General features: G+C 34.0%; 1 protein-coding gene across 3 annotated transcripts in view; it reads right to left on the reverse strand.

Annotated features, from left to right (window-relative positions):
- LOC123526518 (tyramine receptor Ser-2-like) overlaps positions 1-19,646 on the reverse strand; it is an 88,401-nt gene that overhangs the window by 58,367 nt on the left and 10,388 nt on the right. Inside the window, exon 1 of one of the 3 annotated variants that reach the window (XM_053523013.1) lies at positions 12,310-13,256. The exons of 1 other annotated variant lie outside the window; for it this stretch is intronic. In XM_053523013.1, the coding sequence (XP_053378988.1) occupies positions 12,310-12,505 (196 nt within the window). In that variant the 5' untranslated portion in view covers positions 12,506-13,256. Of the gene's footprint in view, positions 1-7,437; positions 7,925-12,309; positions 13,257-19,646 lie in introns of those variants that run through there. One more of the 3 variants, XM_045305704.2, reaches the window with a different exon arrangement.

Genomic DNA, 19,646 nt, shown 5'->3' on the forward strand with positions numbered 1-19,646 from the left:
CTTGAGGAACGTTGTGAGATACCCACTCGCCGAAAATCCGAAATGATAACAAGAGCCATGTTAGACATGGCCAATCCCCCCGCCGGGCATATTATAATTGAAGGCTAAAGTTCCTGGCAAGTTAGTGTCTGAAAGTATTGATGTTGGGGAAAGCTTTGAAGAACCGTTTAGTTGTGGTCCACATCAGGAGTTTTAAAGATGTGGAAGAAAGTATAAGTCAGTGGTGAGGTGGTTTACTGCTAAATTTTATTAATTTTCATGAACAGTATAGCTATGATGTTTTTCTATATGGCTACTGTAAAAAGAAAGAATGGGAAGCTAACAGGGAACAAGAGTGCCAGAATGTCACAATATACGCCCGTCACAGCAAATTTCTTTCTCTAGCAGCTGTATTTGCAAATGGAATTTTAATTTTGTGGTTGTTTAGTAATCATTGTAAGTCATTTGTTTTTCGAAGTACACAAAAAAAAACTCTTTACCAGGTAGAGATATCTTAAAATACACCTAAAATTGGAAAGTAACATCCATGTTGTACCACAGAAAAGTGGTCTTGTTTTTTCCCTATGGTCAATTATAAAAATGTTACAATATAAGTTATTTATAGTAACAACTAAGGGAAGTTAATCTTAAAAAAAAAAAAAAAAAATTGAAAGTCCACACAAAAATCTTTACCAGGTAGAGATTGGTCAAAATACACCTCAAAATTGGATGTAGCATGCATGTTGTACTAAGAAAAGTGGTCTCGATTTTTCCCTACGACTAGTAATGAAAAAGTTACAGTAAAAGCTATTTAAAGTAACAATAAAGGGAAGTAATTCTAAAGAAGGGAACTGCGCATGACACTTCGTCTCATGATGGTGTATAATTGTGCCAAGTTACATCAAAATCCCTCCATGCATGAAGAAGAAATGCTTCGGACAAAGTCATTCTTGTATCTGACCTTTGGCCTCTAAGTATGACTTTGACCTTAGACCTAGGGACCTGGATCTTGCGCATGACACTCTGTCTCGTGGTGGTGAACATTTGTGCCAAGTTATATCAAAATCCCTCTATGCATGAAGAAGAAATGCTCCGGACAAGGTTTTCATTCTTGTATCCTTTGATCTCTAAGTGTGACCTTGACCTTAGACCTAGGGACCTGGTTCTTGCGCATGACACTCCGCCTCATGGTGGTGAACATTTATGCCAAGATATATCAAAATCCCTCCATGCATGAAAAAGATATGCTCCGGACAAATTTTTTTAAGAAAATATGATAAAGGGGAATAACTCAAAAAATAGCAAGGTAGAGTTATTGTTCTTGCAAAGTGCACTTTCTCCCAATGTGTTCTATCAGTGTATGAAGTTTGAAGAAAATCCCTCTAGTACTTTTGGAGTTATGCTCCGGACAATTTTTTTTAAGAAAAGATAAAGGGGAATTACTAAAAAAACAGGCAAGGTAGAGTTATTGTTCCTGCACACTGCACTTTCTCCCAATATGTTCTATCATTGTATGAAGTTTGAAGAAAATCCCTTCAGTACTTTTGAAGTTATGCTCAGGACAAACTTTTTTAAGAAAATAATATAAAGGTGAATAACTCAAAATATAGGCAAGGTAGAGTTATTGTTCTTGCACACTTTACTTCCTCCCAATGTGTTCTATCAGTGTATGAAGTTTGAAGAAAATCCCTCCAGTACTTTTGGAGTTATGCTCCGGACAAAGATCGTTTCGGACACACGGACGGACGGACGGACGGGCGCACGCACGGACGGAGAGCATTTCTAATATCCCCTTCGCCTTTGGCGGGGGGATAAATAAACTGTTAAGTATGATAGATTTACATATAGATAAATACGGGTATGCAGCAATCCTATCTTAGTAAGGTAAACGATTTGCATTAATAATCCTTGCTTGGTTCATTGGTCATCCTTTGTAGTGTCCATTGATTAAACATATTTCTACTCACGATACTACAGAACCAGAGAGGTTATTGACATCATATATTGTATTAAACAACAACGTGCTTTGAACAACATCTTAACGTAAATTAACTAGAAATATAACGTGGTGCTGTATTAAAAAAGTAACAATAATAATTAACATTCATATTAAATATGTTAAGTTATAAGCTTTTATCCAAACGATTTGTATACAGTGTCAGATTGTGTCGGTGTAGTCAGTTTCATACGCTGTTTTGATAAAAGCTTAACTAAACATATTTAATATGAATGTGTTGGTTTTCACATGGAGCGGCTCAAATGATCTACGTAATCAAACATCAACAACTTAAATGACGAATTACGATGATCAAACGTGATATAACAAAATCCATTTGAAAAAAAAAAACAGATACAAAAATTTTTTCGTCTCGAGAAAATAACAACATACAGTAAAAATTTTGGTTTACTTTATTGTGTTGAACAGGAAGACAATATTTTAACAAATTCTGACGCAGCCATACATCACCGCTATATAAGAATGTTGTTTTGTTATCAGATAAATGCTAAAAATCGACCTGAATTAAAGACGTTGTACATTTGTTTTTGTAAAATTGAAAAAAACAACAAAAAAAACAGATATATTTTGTTTTATTGGTGTGTAACACTAGCTGAAAATTATCTCTCAAAAATAATAAAAAAAAAACTTTCCGCAGCTAAGTTTCGCATTACACAAAAGTACTCATATTTCTAAAATATTAATATTGCTACACATTGCAAAATTTCCTGCACCTAACTGTTATTTACCTTGAGGAAAACAGCATTTCAGGATGAGATAGGTATTTCTTACATAACATTAAACACACTGTCGATTATTCCTTTTAACTTTAAAATATATACTCTGTTTCTCTCTCACCTTCCTTTAAAATTTCATGGCAAATCGGCGATGACTTAAGCATTGCTAGTCATATAAGAATTATAAATAATATATGCTAACGATTTGTTAAATGTAGAAGCGTGGGCGAAATTCTTTGACGATTCATTGAATACGATGTTATTAAAGCGGCATGCCTCCAGATCGTTTTCGACAACAAAAAAAAATTATTTTTTTAGATATCTTGAAATAAATGCTATATTACTTAAGAAGGCTTTAAAACTTAATTACTGACAAACTTTATGTTACAGAAACACATGAGAATTTGCTGTTTTTTTCTACTTTTTACGATGAAAATCGAAAAGCGTTTGTCACGCTTTTACTCCAGGTAAACTGTCTAGATTATAAATATCTATATTTTGAATTCATTATGCACTACTTCAGCTATAGCACTATTGGTTACGACGGCAGGAAAATGTTTTTATTGCCGCGGCGGTCCGGGGTTCGATTCTCGGCGCGGTCATAGTTTTTTCTTGATTTGGAACTTTTAAAATATTTTAGAAACAAAAATTCATATTCTAATGTTCATAATATGACCAAACTTCAATTTGAAAGAAAGATTTTTTTAGCCAAATCTGGAGGCATACTGCTTGAAGTATATCACTTGAATCTGTTTGTTGTATATATATTCGTTGATCTTACGATATCCTGTAGATACCTTACGGTACTTACAAGGTCATGTCAGGATTACTTCTTCGCTAACAACGTAGTGTCCGTTGTCATGTCGGAATCCTATTGCGACGACTTCTGCAGTGTATAAAACAGCTCGTGTCGTATCGGATCAAGTTTATCAGATAAAAGTCAATTGAGAACCTATTAAGTACTACTTTTTGAAATGATATTGGACAAAACATTTTGTAAAAATGAATTTAAAGGGAAAGGCAATGTTGTTTTGATGTTAATTCCATCTGCTGGGATTTCTTTAATCATTTAAAGAGAATTTCTACAGTTTTTTTTCCTATCATAGAATTTGTGCTGAAAACAATGAACAAATAAAAACAATGGGTCACCAGGCTTGTTTTTGTGAAAAGTTGTTTTGAACACACCCACTATTGCTGAAACTGTCAGCGATTTTTCAACATTTTAATAATTTTCTGCTTATTTATAAATACCAACCAAAATATGCACGAAGACAGCACAATAGCGTTTATTCTTTATACAGATTTTATTATATACTTATTTGATATCATAGTCATATTTGTAATACTATATCATTACAATAATTGATACAAATGAAAAAAATATCTTGTTTCGTATTTACTTTTGTAAACTTTTTTCAACGAAAAATACCCATAGTGAAGAATATTTTTTTTTAATTTTGAAAAAACTGTTTCATAGATTTTTTTCTTGTATATAAATAATTGTATTGTGAACATAAAAATGGCTAAAAATATATTGGTCACCAGACTAAATTTTATGTTAAGACTGCTTGAATAAATCGATCATATGAGCCGCACCATGAGAAAACCAACTGAGTGCGTTTGCGACCAGCATGGATCCAGACCAGCCTGCGCATCCGCAGGCTGTTTCTCTAATTGCAATAGGCTTTGAAAGCGAACAGTATGGATCTTGACCAGATTGCGTGGATGCGCAGGCTGGTCTGGACCCACGCTGGTCGCAAACGGACAATGTTTGTTTTCTGAAGGTGCGGCTCATATGTACTAGTACACTAGATCAAAATCTTTCTATACATAGTCTAATCCCCATCCTCATCCAAAATATATGGCAAAATTGTTGCAAGTTGTATGCAAATATTTCGTTATTTGCATATTAATATAATTCATAAAATACGTTCTTGTGTATTGTTTTCTTTTGTGATACTTTAAGTGTGAAGTTTGTTATCAGTGTACAAGAAGCTCGTTGTGAATTCATGTTATATAGTTTTATTTTTACTAGAAAAAAAATTTGAGTACACACTGATCGATATTTTTCTTTGAATTTAACTTCCGTTTACTAAAGTTAATATTCATGTCTTGTATTTTCAAATTTTTTACCTGAATCACTTTAACGCGATAAGGTCAAGTATCATCTAGTAAAGTCAGCGCGTAATAAATTTAGTCACGTCTACATAGATTAGGGAAGTGAGGATACGTTGTTAGGTGATGACTGAAAAACTTAAACGAAATTTAAGTCACATGCCCAAGAGAAATTAGAGGTGCGCTTTTTTGTTTTCTCGCTTACATTACTTATAAATGTCATAAAATAACTGTTATTTTCGGGCGTTATTAAAATACTACATTCATCCCTAAATTTAATTCATTTAATCACTGTATATCTATTATACATTTCGGACTATGCTGCTTATTTCGTTGTATACTGGTATGACTAGTTCTATAAGTTTTCTGTCAATATTCTGTTTTGAAGCAAATATAAGAATATTGCTGACTTATTATTATTATTATAATTATTATTATATACCACATTTATGTAGCACTCTTTTCATATAAAATACGTTCAAAAGTGCTTTAAATAAAAGCATATATATAATGTTCGATAAAAATGGTAACTGAACTACTATCATTTTACAATGAATGTAAAATTGCATTACGGTAATAAGGTACATAGCGTTTTAAATTAAAGGTAAGCAAATCAAAAACAAAATACAATAACGTACACAATTAACTGACCTATCAATCATACAGGTTAGAGCAGAATAGAACAGAATGAAGATATCTAACAGACAGAATTGACCAATATTGTGCCCGTGAAATGCAGCACAGCATGCAAACCGTCCCGGATGATTTGGTCAGTCCCCACATGCGCGATCCGGAGAACATAATTATATCATATATCCCACAGAAAAAAAAATCAGTTTATATTAATCTGTCACATTAGAGTTATTTATTAGTGATACTGACTGGCCGGCAAAGTACCTACATTATTCTACCAGATATTTAGTGAGACTATTGCAGCAGCTGAAGTCAGTGTAAAGGAAGCCCCATCCCTCCCATTCACAAAATAAATATTTGGTACTCATTTTTGCACTTAGTTATACCACTGCAGTCAGACTCTTACTTTCATTAAATCACCTGTTTGACTAATTGAAATTTTTAATACATTGCAAGACGCTTTTGTATGCATTGATCATATTTTTGATTCAAAGCTAATTCCAGATCCACGGTGTACTACATTGAAGTCGATGACAGAAAAAATACAGCGCCCGAACCGTTTCTCAAAACATATTCATGACATATCCAACATCAAACTTTCAGAGAATTGCTGTCAGATGCACTGTCTGTCATGGAAGCTCGGACCAACAATAAAGCATCGCAGCTAGCCAAGAGAATGCAGAACCTGAATATAACCTGCAATTCAGTGGATTACATCATATTGTGGACTTTCAGACAATGAAGAGGCACACCAACTGGCTAAACTAGGACCTTTTCAGAACAGCCAACAACACCTGTGAGGTACAAGGAGAAAGTCACCATCATCAAGGCACTAACGAGACCAAGGATGCTTTTCATCTCCATGATGGGTCTGAACAAGTAATACTGACCAGGCTTCGCTAAGGGCGCAACAAGCTCAATGCTTACTTGTACAAGAAATACAGACTGGCACCATCATCAACTTGTCCATGTGGTGAGGAAGATCAGACTACGGAGCATATACTTAAGCGATGTAAAAGGCATGACCAGGAGCGAGCTGCGACTGGGCCGACAGATACCTCAATCCACCAGAAACTGTATGGAGGCATTGGGGATCTGCGGCAAACCACAAGTTTCATCGTGGCTACTGGCCTGACAGTGTAGTTGCGAACGAAGAAGAAGAAGAGAATTTCAGTCGACTTAAACAAAGACACATACAGAACGACCATGCTACAGTACTATTATATCAAAACGTTTTACGCTGACATATCACATAATTATCTCTCTTTTATGGATAAAGCTTTTTTTAAGTCAATATGTAACAACAAAGTTGTTCTCGCTAGATACATTAGTCGGACAGATAAAATCGAGACCGTAACAAAAACTATCATATAATCCCCAAATAGTTGTTAAAGCGTGATAAAGCGTGTAAAACAAAGAAAAATGCATTTTACAAAGGCCTATAGACTGTTGAAAAAACAACAAATAAAACGATGTTAAACTGTAAAGAGGACAGACAGATTTCGCAATATCACTTAATTCCGGGATCAGTTACATTTTTTGGTATAAACTGCTGAATCTACATTTGGTGTTTGTTACAGATTATAAGTATCATTATATTTAATACAAGAATTCACATTTAAATGTAATATTACATTCGGATCTTTATTATATTCGTTAACCCCCCCTGAAATGCCCATAACGTGTTATTGCAACAGTTAGTGGTTTATGTGTTGTTGCATCTACTTCCGTTTTTTTTTAAACTTAATTTCATGATATAAACACCTATGCGCGTCATTATCTACTCTACATTTCGTTTACTTTAAATATATGTATATAAGTATCCCAATTATTAATTTTACAAAAATAGTTCAGGGCTTACGTTGATGTGATTCATTGCTGATGGAGGGTTTATCTATTTAGGCAGATAGTGTTCTTCGGTTCTGTTTCAGTTCTTGAAATTGGTAAGATTAAAATAGAACGAATTATATATATTACCTGCTGCAGAAAGACCCAGGATAAACATATTGGTAACTGTCCGCAAGGCTTGACACCTTAAAACTACAATCCAAAGAGAAGCATTGCCAATAGCACTAACGACAATTATTATGCACAACACTAAAACCTCAACCGCTGTTGATGCCGTCGGAATACTATCATCTCCGCCGTCGGCACCGTTCGAATTCATCTCCATTTATGTAACTAAAAGAACTACCCAGTCTAAATTGAGTTGTATATATTTTGTGCTATTCTATATGTGGAATAGTTTTTAAACTACATTAATGTTGTCTAAAATCTACTTGTCCAATTTCCGAAACGATAATTAGCTGTCAACAGCGCCAGATTCACGTACAGATAATAACATGTATCTGACAATAATACCGGTTATGCTACTAATTTAAAAGGATTGTCCTGATATTCCCTGCTGGGTTTCTCATCACCTTAATGTCCGTCGATTGATTAAATCTATTATCCACCAACTTGTGAATCATATTTTTACTAACAAGAAAATAATATTACATAATATTACCAGAATTGTCGTCTCATATATTATTCGCCTTATTTACTGTCTTTCATTTTTATACTTCTGCCATTTGCATGTTACAAATTGTATACAACAGAAATACTTAATGAATAGCGCACATATATGTGCACTTTAAGCTTAATTTTTACTTGCAAACATAATGTTAACGTTTGTTGAGAATCACTTAATCGGATATAAATAAGATTAAAGTTTTAATCCACATGATACTGGCTGCTTTAGTACATCCTGTGTTACAGCGCTATCGTCTGCATCATTACCTGCAACCATTTCATCTTTATCACTCCGTCCCGCCTTCTGTACATCATATGAGCCGCACTAAGAGAAAACCAACATAGTGCATTTGCGACCAGCATGGATCCAGACCAGCCTGCGCATCCGCGCAGTCTTGTCAGGATCCACGCTGTTCGCTAGCGGTTTCTCTAACTGCAACAGGCTTTGAAAGCGAACAGCATGGATCCTGACCAAATTGCGCGAATGCGCAGGCTGGTCTGGATCCATGCTGGTCGCAAATGCACTATGCTGGTTTCCCTATGGCGCGACTCATATAATAGTTCAGTTGAAATCAATGCCACTGATTTATGTTTTTATATATACCTGGGTGTTGTAACATGTTCGTCAACCGCAACTTACAAGTACACTTTTAAGCTCAAATTTCCGTATAGATAACACACATATGGAATTAAACACGTGAATAGGCAGAATGCTTTTCACCCTTAATATAAATCCTTATATAAACAACTTAATAAGAATTCCATCCACTTGTCTCCTCCGTAGCCAATTCATTTTCTGGTCATGTAAACGTTTGTCCAATAAATACCCTACCAGTGGTGCGTCCCAGTGCTGTGAAATAACTGAGCTACACAGATTAATGATTACTTTGATTTAATAAACCGATACTAATATTACTATGAAGTTTAACCAGAGACTAACATTAAAGACCTCTTCCATTTTCATCATATTTAGAAACTCAATTAGTTAATGAAGTTCTTTAATTTTTCGTAACATTTTAACAATACCAGTTCCTTAGCAATAGAGACATTTGATGAATTATTATGTCTTCTTGTTACATGTCTTAACTGTATAATTTGTAATCTTAATGCTTTAATGCTTTTAAATTATGTTAAAACAGAAGATGCTGGAGCACAATTGAATGATATGCTGAATGGCATGGTCAGTAGAGATGCACAAAACTTTCTCAGTCACAGCTTTAAAGGGAGGTAATAAAACTGGTTCAAAGATACTTACTGTAGTATATCTGATAAAACAATTACAATAAATAGAAATATACAGTAATAAAAAAAAAATCATACTAATATGAAAACATTATAAACTTAGTCATTATGACCATCTTAAATGAAGTGTTAAAAGTTAAAAAATAAGCATGTGCATTTTCTTCTAAAGATACGATACATAAACAAGCGAAATGGGTATTTTATCAATCAGAGTACGTAACAAATTTGAGCGTTTTAAGTAATAAAATATCCTTTTGAAAAGAATTCATCACACGTGTTTTAGTTTACGACCTCAAAACTTACTTTTATATTAAATGCTAGCTATATAGAGTTAATATTTTGAATATTTACGATGACTGGCAAAATTTGCATTTCATGACAGGTATGATTGCCGCATGAAACACAAATTAACATACACAGAGTTTTCGATCAAATAAATCTAATTTTATTTAGTAATATATCGCATTGAAACCTGTAGAGAATACTTGGACATGCTATCAGTTGAATGCACGAAAATGTTAATTGTATCAGTGAAAGCAACATTCTTACTTTTCTGTATGATCGTAAGTTTGCAACTTGCTCATGTTAGAAATAAATACATTAATACTGTTCTAAGAGTCAATTACATGTAAAAGTTACAAACACAACTGTAAATTAAATCAACTGATTCAAGCACAATCTCACATTTTCCTGCATAAATATATAAAATGATACTTCCGTAAAACGTAAAGTTCATCATAACAAGTAGAAGGGATGTAATTAGATAGATAGACTTTGTTCTTCAAGGTGATAAACTCGGTGGCCTCAGAGCTTCAATATTTTTGTGAGTTTTCTTTATCGAATTTAATTCAGAAACGAATTCATACACTCAAAACAACATTAGTTTTTTTATGTTTCAAAATCCAATGATATAATTAACTGATAAATGTTTGGTAATTTATAACGCGTTTTCAATGTAAATATTCGCATCATACACAACTGCCTTCTCTTCAATATCACCATGATCTAAAGTAGAATAGAATAGAATATCTTTTATTTCCAATTATATCTCGGGCATGACAATTTTGATATATACGCAAAGATCCAAAAGAGGTATCACTGACACTACAAATCGACAGAAAAAAAATATAATAGTAATAATAATCAATTATAATGTAATACTGGCAGAAATTTTTTGAAATAGTTTCGAAAAGGTCAGGTTGTATACGACAAGGCAGAAAAGCATGTTGATTACACACAAAAGAGTGGTCAATCGTTTAGTGTGTTGTGACCTATGATGATCAATAAATATCTTTGGAGGGCAAAAATCAAACTAAGCAACAGTGAAAATGTATTATTTGCTTCCTTTTTTCTCAAGCACTGAAGATGTTTAACCTAGACGCACTCGTTTAAGCTAAAACAACGAAACTTAATACCAACGAAAACTTAATGATTTCCCACTGTCTGTGGTAACATAGACGTTATCATGTTTTAGAAAAGTAAGTGTTATTTAGTAAATGTTGGCAACCACTTAAGTTGAGCATAATTTTGTTTGACTGCAATTTTATATAACACACTTAGTTACCTACTTTATGATATTTAAAGAATTGTCATTATAGACTGTGACATAATATGTTGAGAAAGGTTTATTAAAATTTTAATGCTTATGTACGTGATTGTATGTCATTGTATGTATAAGTGAGACTTACATACCAAAATAAAAACTCTTTTTTCTTACACAACCGGAAAACGTACTAATATAATAAATGGACTTAAAACAAACAGGATAGCAAAATCTTTATTAAATAAACAGAACGTCTTTAACAGGTGAACGGTGTTTCTTCTCACATAATTATCAATATACATAAGGTTAGACATATGGTAATTATGAAAAACTTTCTGTACCGTTCCAAAACAAGATAAAACTGATATATCAAAATTATAGTTATTTCAAAACTATGCCCCAGTCTTCTGACGGCACGATTTTATTTTGAAATTTGGTTACTAGTATCTTGTTGTGTTGAAATTGATGATTTTGGCTCATTTAAACAATGTAACAGACCAAGATAAAAGTAGAAACGCATTTTACCGACGACAGCATGTTCTCACTAGTTCGAAAAAAATAGAACGTTAACGTTAATACGTATGTCTAAAGTAATTTGACGTAAGGTTCACAGACCAAGCAGACGATGATGTTAGTACTTCTTTCCCTATTTATCGAGCTGGATAAAAAAGCGTTTTTATGCATTGTTAGAAAAAGTCTCATACGAAATCACGAAAATATCATCAAAACATTGATAGAAACCCGTTTATATCTAACAAAATACGAACATTTAACTGTATAGCACGTAATTACGTACTCCACGGGAGTCTTTGTCGTTTTTGAAGGATATATGTGCTTGATCAACACTTATATACTTATTATGGTAACCACAGCATAGCAAACATCGATTAAAAACGATACTATAACTGCAGAGATTGTAGGCATTTGATTCGTTACTTTATTCCCGTGCGTCTAATTTCACTTATTGTAAACATGGATCAGTTTGCTGTTAATAATTGTAATTAGATACTCTGTGATAAAATTTTGATAAGCATCATCGCATTAAATTGGACTTTTATAGCTATACATTTAGTTTATTACATTTATAAAATTCCATTGCAGTTCATTTTTATTACGAAAATGAAGTACATGATAGTTTCTTATGTAATAATGATATTTGGGATTTGCATTCATTTACTATATTGGATTTGGAATAATACTCAAGACCACTGGCGAAATGCAACTAAGCCGAGAAAAGGAAGCTCGTAATAGATTAAAAGTGCAATACTTGAATGAATAGTTGACATCAAGATTAGTCCTATTCCAGTGTCATATTTCATGGTTTAGTTTAAATCTGATTTTTATTGAGTTCATATCCCCTCACATAAATTTAAGGTCAATTGTTTGCATTACATGCCATATGCTAAATGTCGTTGAGATAGAATGTAATATATTTCTTGTTTGAGATGTTTTATTGCCTTTTTTTTGTTATTTATATCCTGCGTCGCTTGTTCAATACTTAAATGTAAATATAAAATTAAACTTATGTAAAAAATGAAACAAAATATTACCTGCTGCAGAAAGACCTAGGATGAACATATTGGTGACTGTCCTCAAGGACCGAGACCTTAACACCACAATCCAGAGTGAAGTATTACCGATAACACTAAACACGATTATTATGCACAACACTAGAGCCTCAACCACCTTTGATCCTGTCGATATACTATCATCCGTACCGTCGGCAACGTAAGGAATCGACATCATTTGTATAACCTAACACAAAAACAGCGGCGCTTTCGACATTTATAACTGTTCACTAACATATCATATATTACAAGTCGTGCATTCAAACAACGTGTTTTTTATAGATTACAACGTGCATCATCATTTTCCAAAGGTGACCTTAGTCTCGAATTACTCGATTACCAAATGTTATGCATGACATAAGCTGCATCTTTTTTCTTTCTTTTTTTAAATTGCGCACTGATAGTACACACATCTCCACTTCCTATTAGACATGCTTGCAAACTGATCACTTAAACTGACACAAGATAACTAAATTCAATTTAAACTTCAACAGCGTATATAAAATTATCTGATGAAATGTGAATACACTAATGCAAAATACAATCCTATCCTATGCAAAAAATAGTAAATAGAATTCTTTATTAACTCCACATGGGAAGAGTACATGGTATGTTATGCATGCATATATACACTTAACTTAGAGTAATTATTTAAAGTACAATTTTCTCTTTTTAATGTTTTCCTCGGGCAAGTTTAAATCCTTATTGTCGTTTTCACATATTTACTATTGTACTTTTGTCAATGTGCACCCTTCCTTCCTTATTTGTTGATTTAACTTTTTAATGCTGCAGATCTCAGTGTTACCATGTCCATATTACAATTTTTCGAATCGTCGTATGTTTGAATTATATAGTTAAATGCAGTCAAATAAGAAGTTTAGTGGTTTCGCTTTTCGTTGTTTTAATATATTCCTAGAGCGGTCAGTCTTCCGTCGCTTCCATTTAAGTAAAACCAATGCAGTGTCACGATGTGTTTATGACAGTTGCATGCGTTATCAAATCAATATTGCATCTTTCGTTGCAGTGTGTATAAGAAGAAATTATACCAGCTACTTCCTGATCAGATTCACTGACAAACTATTTTAGCATGTCTTCTCTCGCAATAGACATACCTTTCCACCAACACACCTACCTACCTACCTACCTACCTACCTTCCTACTTATCTATCTAACTACCTACCTTACATACCTACCTACTTACCTACCTAACTACCTACCTTACCTAACTACCTACCTTATCTACCTAACTTACCTACCTACTTACCTACCTAACTGCCGACCTACCAAACTACCTACCTTACCTACCTACCTGCCTTTCTATCTAACCGATCTGTCAGTCTGTCGTTCCGTGTTTGACACCGATAGTTCGGTTGGTCAGCCTGTCTATCTGTCTATCTGTCTATGAAACCGATCTCTATCATATTCTGTTAAATTCTGATTGGTCCGACGGTCTGTCTTATATAAAGTTAATCGAGTTTCATGAGAGATTTGTTTTTAAGTATTTTTCATATAGAATGCATTCAATATATACTGCTACATTAGAGAAAGGCTATTGTTTGAAAGGAATATCATAAATGTATTAGAACGTACGTACGTACGAAACAGTTTTCGCAAATTAAAGTTTAGGCGTATAATTATGATCTGACGAAAACTTAGCACATCGACACTTTGTTACTGTATTGCCTATTGACGAGAATTTCAGATAAGATAAAAACCTAGATGTAAAAACCAAACCGAAGGAAATTTCTCAAGTTTACATCCAATTTCCTCAAATCGTTTGATCTTATACTCTTTACTGTTGTATCTTTACTATTTTATGTTAATCCGGATTGTGTACTACAGTTTCCGCGGAGTAAATTTTTGTAATTTCATAACACTGCACATCATAGTAAAAGGTCATTTTTAATTTTGTTTGTGCTTCAGTGGAAGAAACTATCGAATCGTCTACTGTTTTATACTATCTAAGTAGGAGTGTGGCACATTACATGCCGTTTAAGTTTGCGTTAACTTTAGAACTTACCTAGAATTGAGTTTTTATTATTTCGCCCCTTAGATTTGCAAACATGTACATCCTTGTGTTAATTTCCACACTAAATAAAACTAACATATCCTCCAAAAATTACAATTTTCTATTTTCCTACTGGTCCAGGGGTGATTTGTTATAATTATGTTTTTATTTATCCTAAGTGCTATGGCACGCGCGAGTGAAGCATTTTTTATTCTAATATGCTTGCCTCTATTAAAACACTCTTACGCTAGAATGACGTCACGTTAGCGTGCGATGACGTCAACGTTTTTTGTTGCGACAAAGAAAGAGCGCTTCTATATTTCATCTACTGTTTTAGATTAAGGGCATATTAGAATCGAAATAATTGATACTTTTTTACACTCGGGCGGTAATACGTCGTACAAATAATTCTAAATGGGCTGCGCCCTCGTAATATTATTACGCCCGACGTATAACCGCCCATCGTGCATAAATAGTAATAAAACACTCTTTTGCAATAATTTTTTTTCTTAATTAAACGTAAAATTGATTTATTTGAGCCGCACCATGAGAAAACTAACATAGTGCGTTTGCGACCAGCATGGATCAAGATCAGCCTGCACATCCGCGCAGTCTGGTTAGGATCTATGCCGTTCGCTTTCAAAATCTATTGCAATTAGAGAAACTTTTAGTGAACAGCATGGATCCTGACCAGACTGTGCGGATGCGCAGGCTGGTCTGGATCCATGCTGGTCGCAAATGCACTATGTTGGTTTTCTCATGGTGCGACTCAAGTTGTATTTGATTTGTTTATGAATTTCATTGTCAATTACAAATAACAATGAAAGACGAAAGAGGTAGAATGGTAAGCAGATATTCAATATTTCCATTCACTGACCTTTTATTTTACTGCCTCTGCCGTCACACAAATGTTTATTTACCCGTCTTCTTCCGGATTTACTATTTGTTAGTTTTAAGATCATTTTTCCATACACTCGGGGCTTATATGTCCTACTTTGAATGGCCAAGTGCTGTGACATAACTGAGTACACAGACTAATGATGAACGTGATTAAATCAATCAAGACTATTAGTCAATCTTATTTATACAGGTTGATATTGCATATTGTCAATTTAATTCATTCTTCTTTAATTACATAGGGACCGGAAACTCCATGTTTTACATTTTTGAATTTCATATAGGATACGTGCCGTCATCTTAATGTGAGCCATCCCGCTTTTTATTTATGCCAGTTTTGTGAATTCATTTTATGCTATTGAACAAAGTTATAATAATTGTATGATATTGTATGTGCTTATTTAAGAAATAATAAATCTGTTCCTGTATTTTATCAGTTAATAAAATATGGACAGGAGTTTGGATGTGTAATAATGCTACGCACTCGTGATTTAATTATTCGCACCTGAAAGTCTGCTCATATTTTATTAACTAATAAAATTATTGGAACATATTTATTATTTCGATTCTAACAACGCAAGAAATTCGCATTTTGCAGTACTATATTTTCAGCGTAATACGTCATTCGGATCATATGCAGTTACAATTTAGTCCCATGGTTAGAAAGTGTTTAGCCAGTGGAACGTAAACATACTTGTTCCTTTTTTATAAGATTTTGAGAAGTATTTATAAACTGGCTATCTAAACAGCTTGCAAATTATTTATGAACAGAATAATCAAATTAGGCTAGTTGACCCTGTCTTACGAGTTACAAGCTCAACTTAAATATGACGTCACATCATTATGACGTCATACATTATGTTAGACATTTATGACGTCACCGCTGAATCGTAATTGAGTTAACTGAATTTGTCGTAGAGATCAAAACGTGTTTTACGGTCATACACATAAGTCATAATGGCTTTCTATCATAACTATGTTTTTGAAATGTTGTTTTCAACCGTTTAGCCCTGAAATATTTCGTATATAATGGAATATAAGTAGAATCTCTTATGTCACAATCGTAGGGGGTGAAATGTAACAGCCAACCATATTTTATCGCAGATTTATCTATAGGAGATTCCGCTATATGTTTATATAGCGGTTGCTGCGGATCATGTTAGAATCGTACGTAATAAAAAGTAAATAAGCTTTGCATTGAAAAATACAGAACTGTACTTTAGTGGAATAATATTGCGACACAAAGCTATTTATAATCGAGATTACCGCCTAAAAGACTTAAATGTAGAGCAAAACTACGTATGCATAACAAATCAAACAGACAAAAAAAGAAGTTTATTTGTCTTTATTGGCAAGAGTGATAAAAGTACACTTAACACAATTTCGGGATTAATTAGGCTGCATAGAATTACATTCCCTGTAGAGTAAACATTAATTGGAAACCTGTATATATTTACGCAAACTGATGCTGACCCGAAGTTAAGTTAAAGTCAAGTGTAGTTCATTGTCCACAAAACACAAGGTTAATACTAATACCAATATATCGATAAAGCACAGAACCATCCGTTTACAGCATAATTTACCATGTATTCCCGGGGCTTTCTGGTGGTATATAATGTATAAAAATTGAAACTAATCATAATTTACCATGTCTTCCTGGGTTTTTCTGGTGGTCTATAATGTATAAAAATAGAAACGTGTGTCTCCGGAAATGCCGCTTGGTCCCCAGATAAGTTTAACAAAACGTTCCAACTAAGGTAGCAGATGGTAGTTTCCAGCCACAGATTCGAATTGGCCATTTTCTTAGAATCAGGTGCCAGACAGTCAATGGAGATGCATGTCTTGGTCCTTAAGGTAGCAGTTGGTAGTTTCCAGCCACAGATTCGAATTGGCCAGGGTCAAAATCTGTCATTAGAGATAAAACCTTGAAGTGAAGGCTGTTTTGATGTTTGAAATATTTGTTGATGTGAGTTTGTGATTAACAAGTTTAAGAATGGTATGTTGCAGAAATTCTGGCAGATACGAATGTAAGCTTGATGGCATCATTTTCATTTAACTGCTTGAAATGCATATATACCACTATCAGTATTGAGCGTCTCGTGAACTGTCAAATGTCATATAGGCCTCACACAGTTGAAAATAGTGAAAAAAGTAATCGGTTGACAGGTATTTTTGTCCAGCTCTGCAAGTAATACTTGAAACTGAGTACAGAATGCAAGTGGCCATTTGGCTCTATCATTTCTCCTTACATTTTAAGGCCAGTTGGAGATATGGCTAATTTGGGCTGAAATGTCATGTATTTTCGCGGGCTGAAATTGTCTTTCAGGTGGCTTGTGGATTTAAAAATCTATGCTTTGTATGAAGTTTACTATGTATTTTATTTCTTCTTCAATTAAGATGTAAACCGGTATCTTTTTATTTTCAGGTCTGCATCTCGTAAGATATCGGAAGCCGTCTGACTTGGCCACATCGCTCGGAAGTCCGAAGTACTAGAAAAAACCGCCATCTGCTACCTAACTATTTCTGCCACCATCAAGATAATCTGGTTCCCGTCGTACCGCAAACAGTACCGATATTATACTAGTAGTGAAAGGGGAAGGAACTCCAGACTACCATCAAGGTTAAAGGTCAGTAATTCAAATCCTTCTTTGTTTCATATAAAAAACGACAACTTCATGTCGTCTTTACGTATCTTTAGAGAACATCACTTTTTCCTACACCAATTTTTCATGAAAGTTCTATCACAAACTAACGAAAAAATGAAAAGAAAATAGGGGGTTGAATAGTTCCTAGTGAAATGCCAGTCAGTTGTGGTCTGCTACCCTAAAAATGGCGCATATTTGCTCTCCTCCGCGCAATAAACACCTACTTCCGGTTTCGATCTGCAAAACTTGCCATGTGGGTTGTATGAACATGAAAACCGTCCCATTTCATGCAGAATGTATTCTAGTAGCGAAAAAGTGTGATGAAAGCACTCGTTCTACACGAATTTACGCAGAAAATGGGAAAATTAGGATCTATTTATTATGGACTTCTTTCGACTACACCACGGAAGCACATTTTCGACCGAATTACTGACCTTATTCCTATAAGAAATGTTTCTTATCAAATTTCACACCATTTTCATCTCTATTTCCAAGAAAGATGTAATACCAAACATATTGCCAAGTTTCATTGTGAAATTTCGAGATTTTAGAGAAATATAGACATTTAATAGAAGCCACCCCCTACCCATTTAAAGGGCTAAATTTTGGACTTATGGACCTTTTATTGTATATTTTGGTAAAAGTTCCACTCTTTTGCATCATTTTTCACTGGGATTTTGAAATATCATTCATTCCATCATGAATAAGACCCAGAAGGATGCATTTTGTGCATTTTCTGACATTCTGGAGACAAAGTATTGGCCTTTTAATCCCAGAAATCGCTGCTGAAATAGGCGCATATACATAAAATAAGGTCAAAATTCAAAAAATGTCGAATTTCATTATTATTTTGCACTGGAAACACTCTTTTATATCATATACAACCGATTTATGGCTATAAAGACTAATTGCGATGTGTCTCGAGAATAGTCTTATTTCAGCTCTTATAGGTTAAAGGTCAGTAATTCAAATCCTTCTTTGTTTCATATAAAAAACGACAACTTCATGTCGTCTTTACGTATCTTTAGAGAACATCACTTTTTCCTACACCAATTTTTCATGAAAGTTCTATCACAAACTAACGAAAAAATGAAAAGAAAATAGGGGGTTGAATAGTTCCTAGTGAAATGCCAGTCAGTTGTGGTCTGCTACCCTAAAAATGGCGCATATTTGCTCTCCTCCGCGCAATAAACACCTACTTCCGGTTTCGATCTGCAAAACTTGCCATGTGGTTGTATGAACATGAAAACCGTCCCATTTCATGCAGAATGTATTCTAGTAGCGAAAAAGTGTGATGAAAGCACTCGTTCTACACGAATTTACGCAGAAAATGGGAAAATTAGGATCTATTTATTATGGACTTCTTTCGACTACACCACGGAAGCACATTTTCGACCGAATTACTGACCTTATTCCTATAAGAAATGTTTCTTATCAAATTTCACACCATTTTCATCTCTATTTCCAAGAAAGATGTAATACCAAACATATTGCCAAGTTTCATTGTGAAATTTCGAGATTTTAGAGAAATATAGACATTTAATAGAAGCCACCCCCTACCCATTTAAAGGGCTAAATTTTGGACTTATGGACCTTTTATTGTATATTTTGGTAAAAGTTCCACTCTTTTGCATCATTTTTCACTGGGATTTTGAAATATCATTCATTCCGTCATGAATAAGACCCAGAAGGATGCATTTTGTGCATTTTCTGACATTCTGGAGACAAAGTATTGGCCTTTTAATCCCAGAAATCGCTGCTGAAATAGG

This window comes from Mercenaria mercenaria, chromosome 14, assembly GCF_021730395.1.
Source record: "Mercenaria mercenaria strain notata chromosome 14, MADL_Memer_1, whole genome shotgun sequence".
NCBI lineage: Eukaryota > Metazoa > Mollusca > Bivalvia > Venerida > Veneridae > Mercenaria > Mercenaria mercenaria.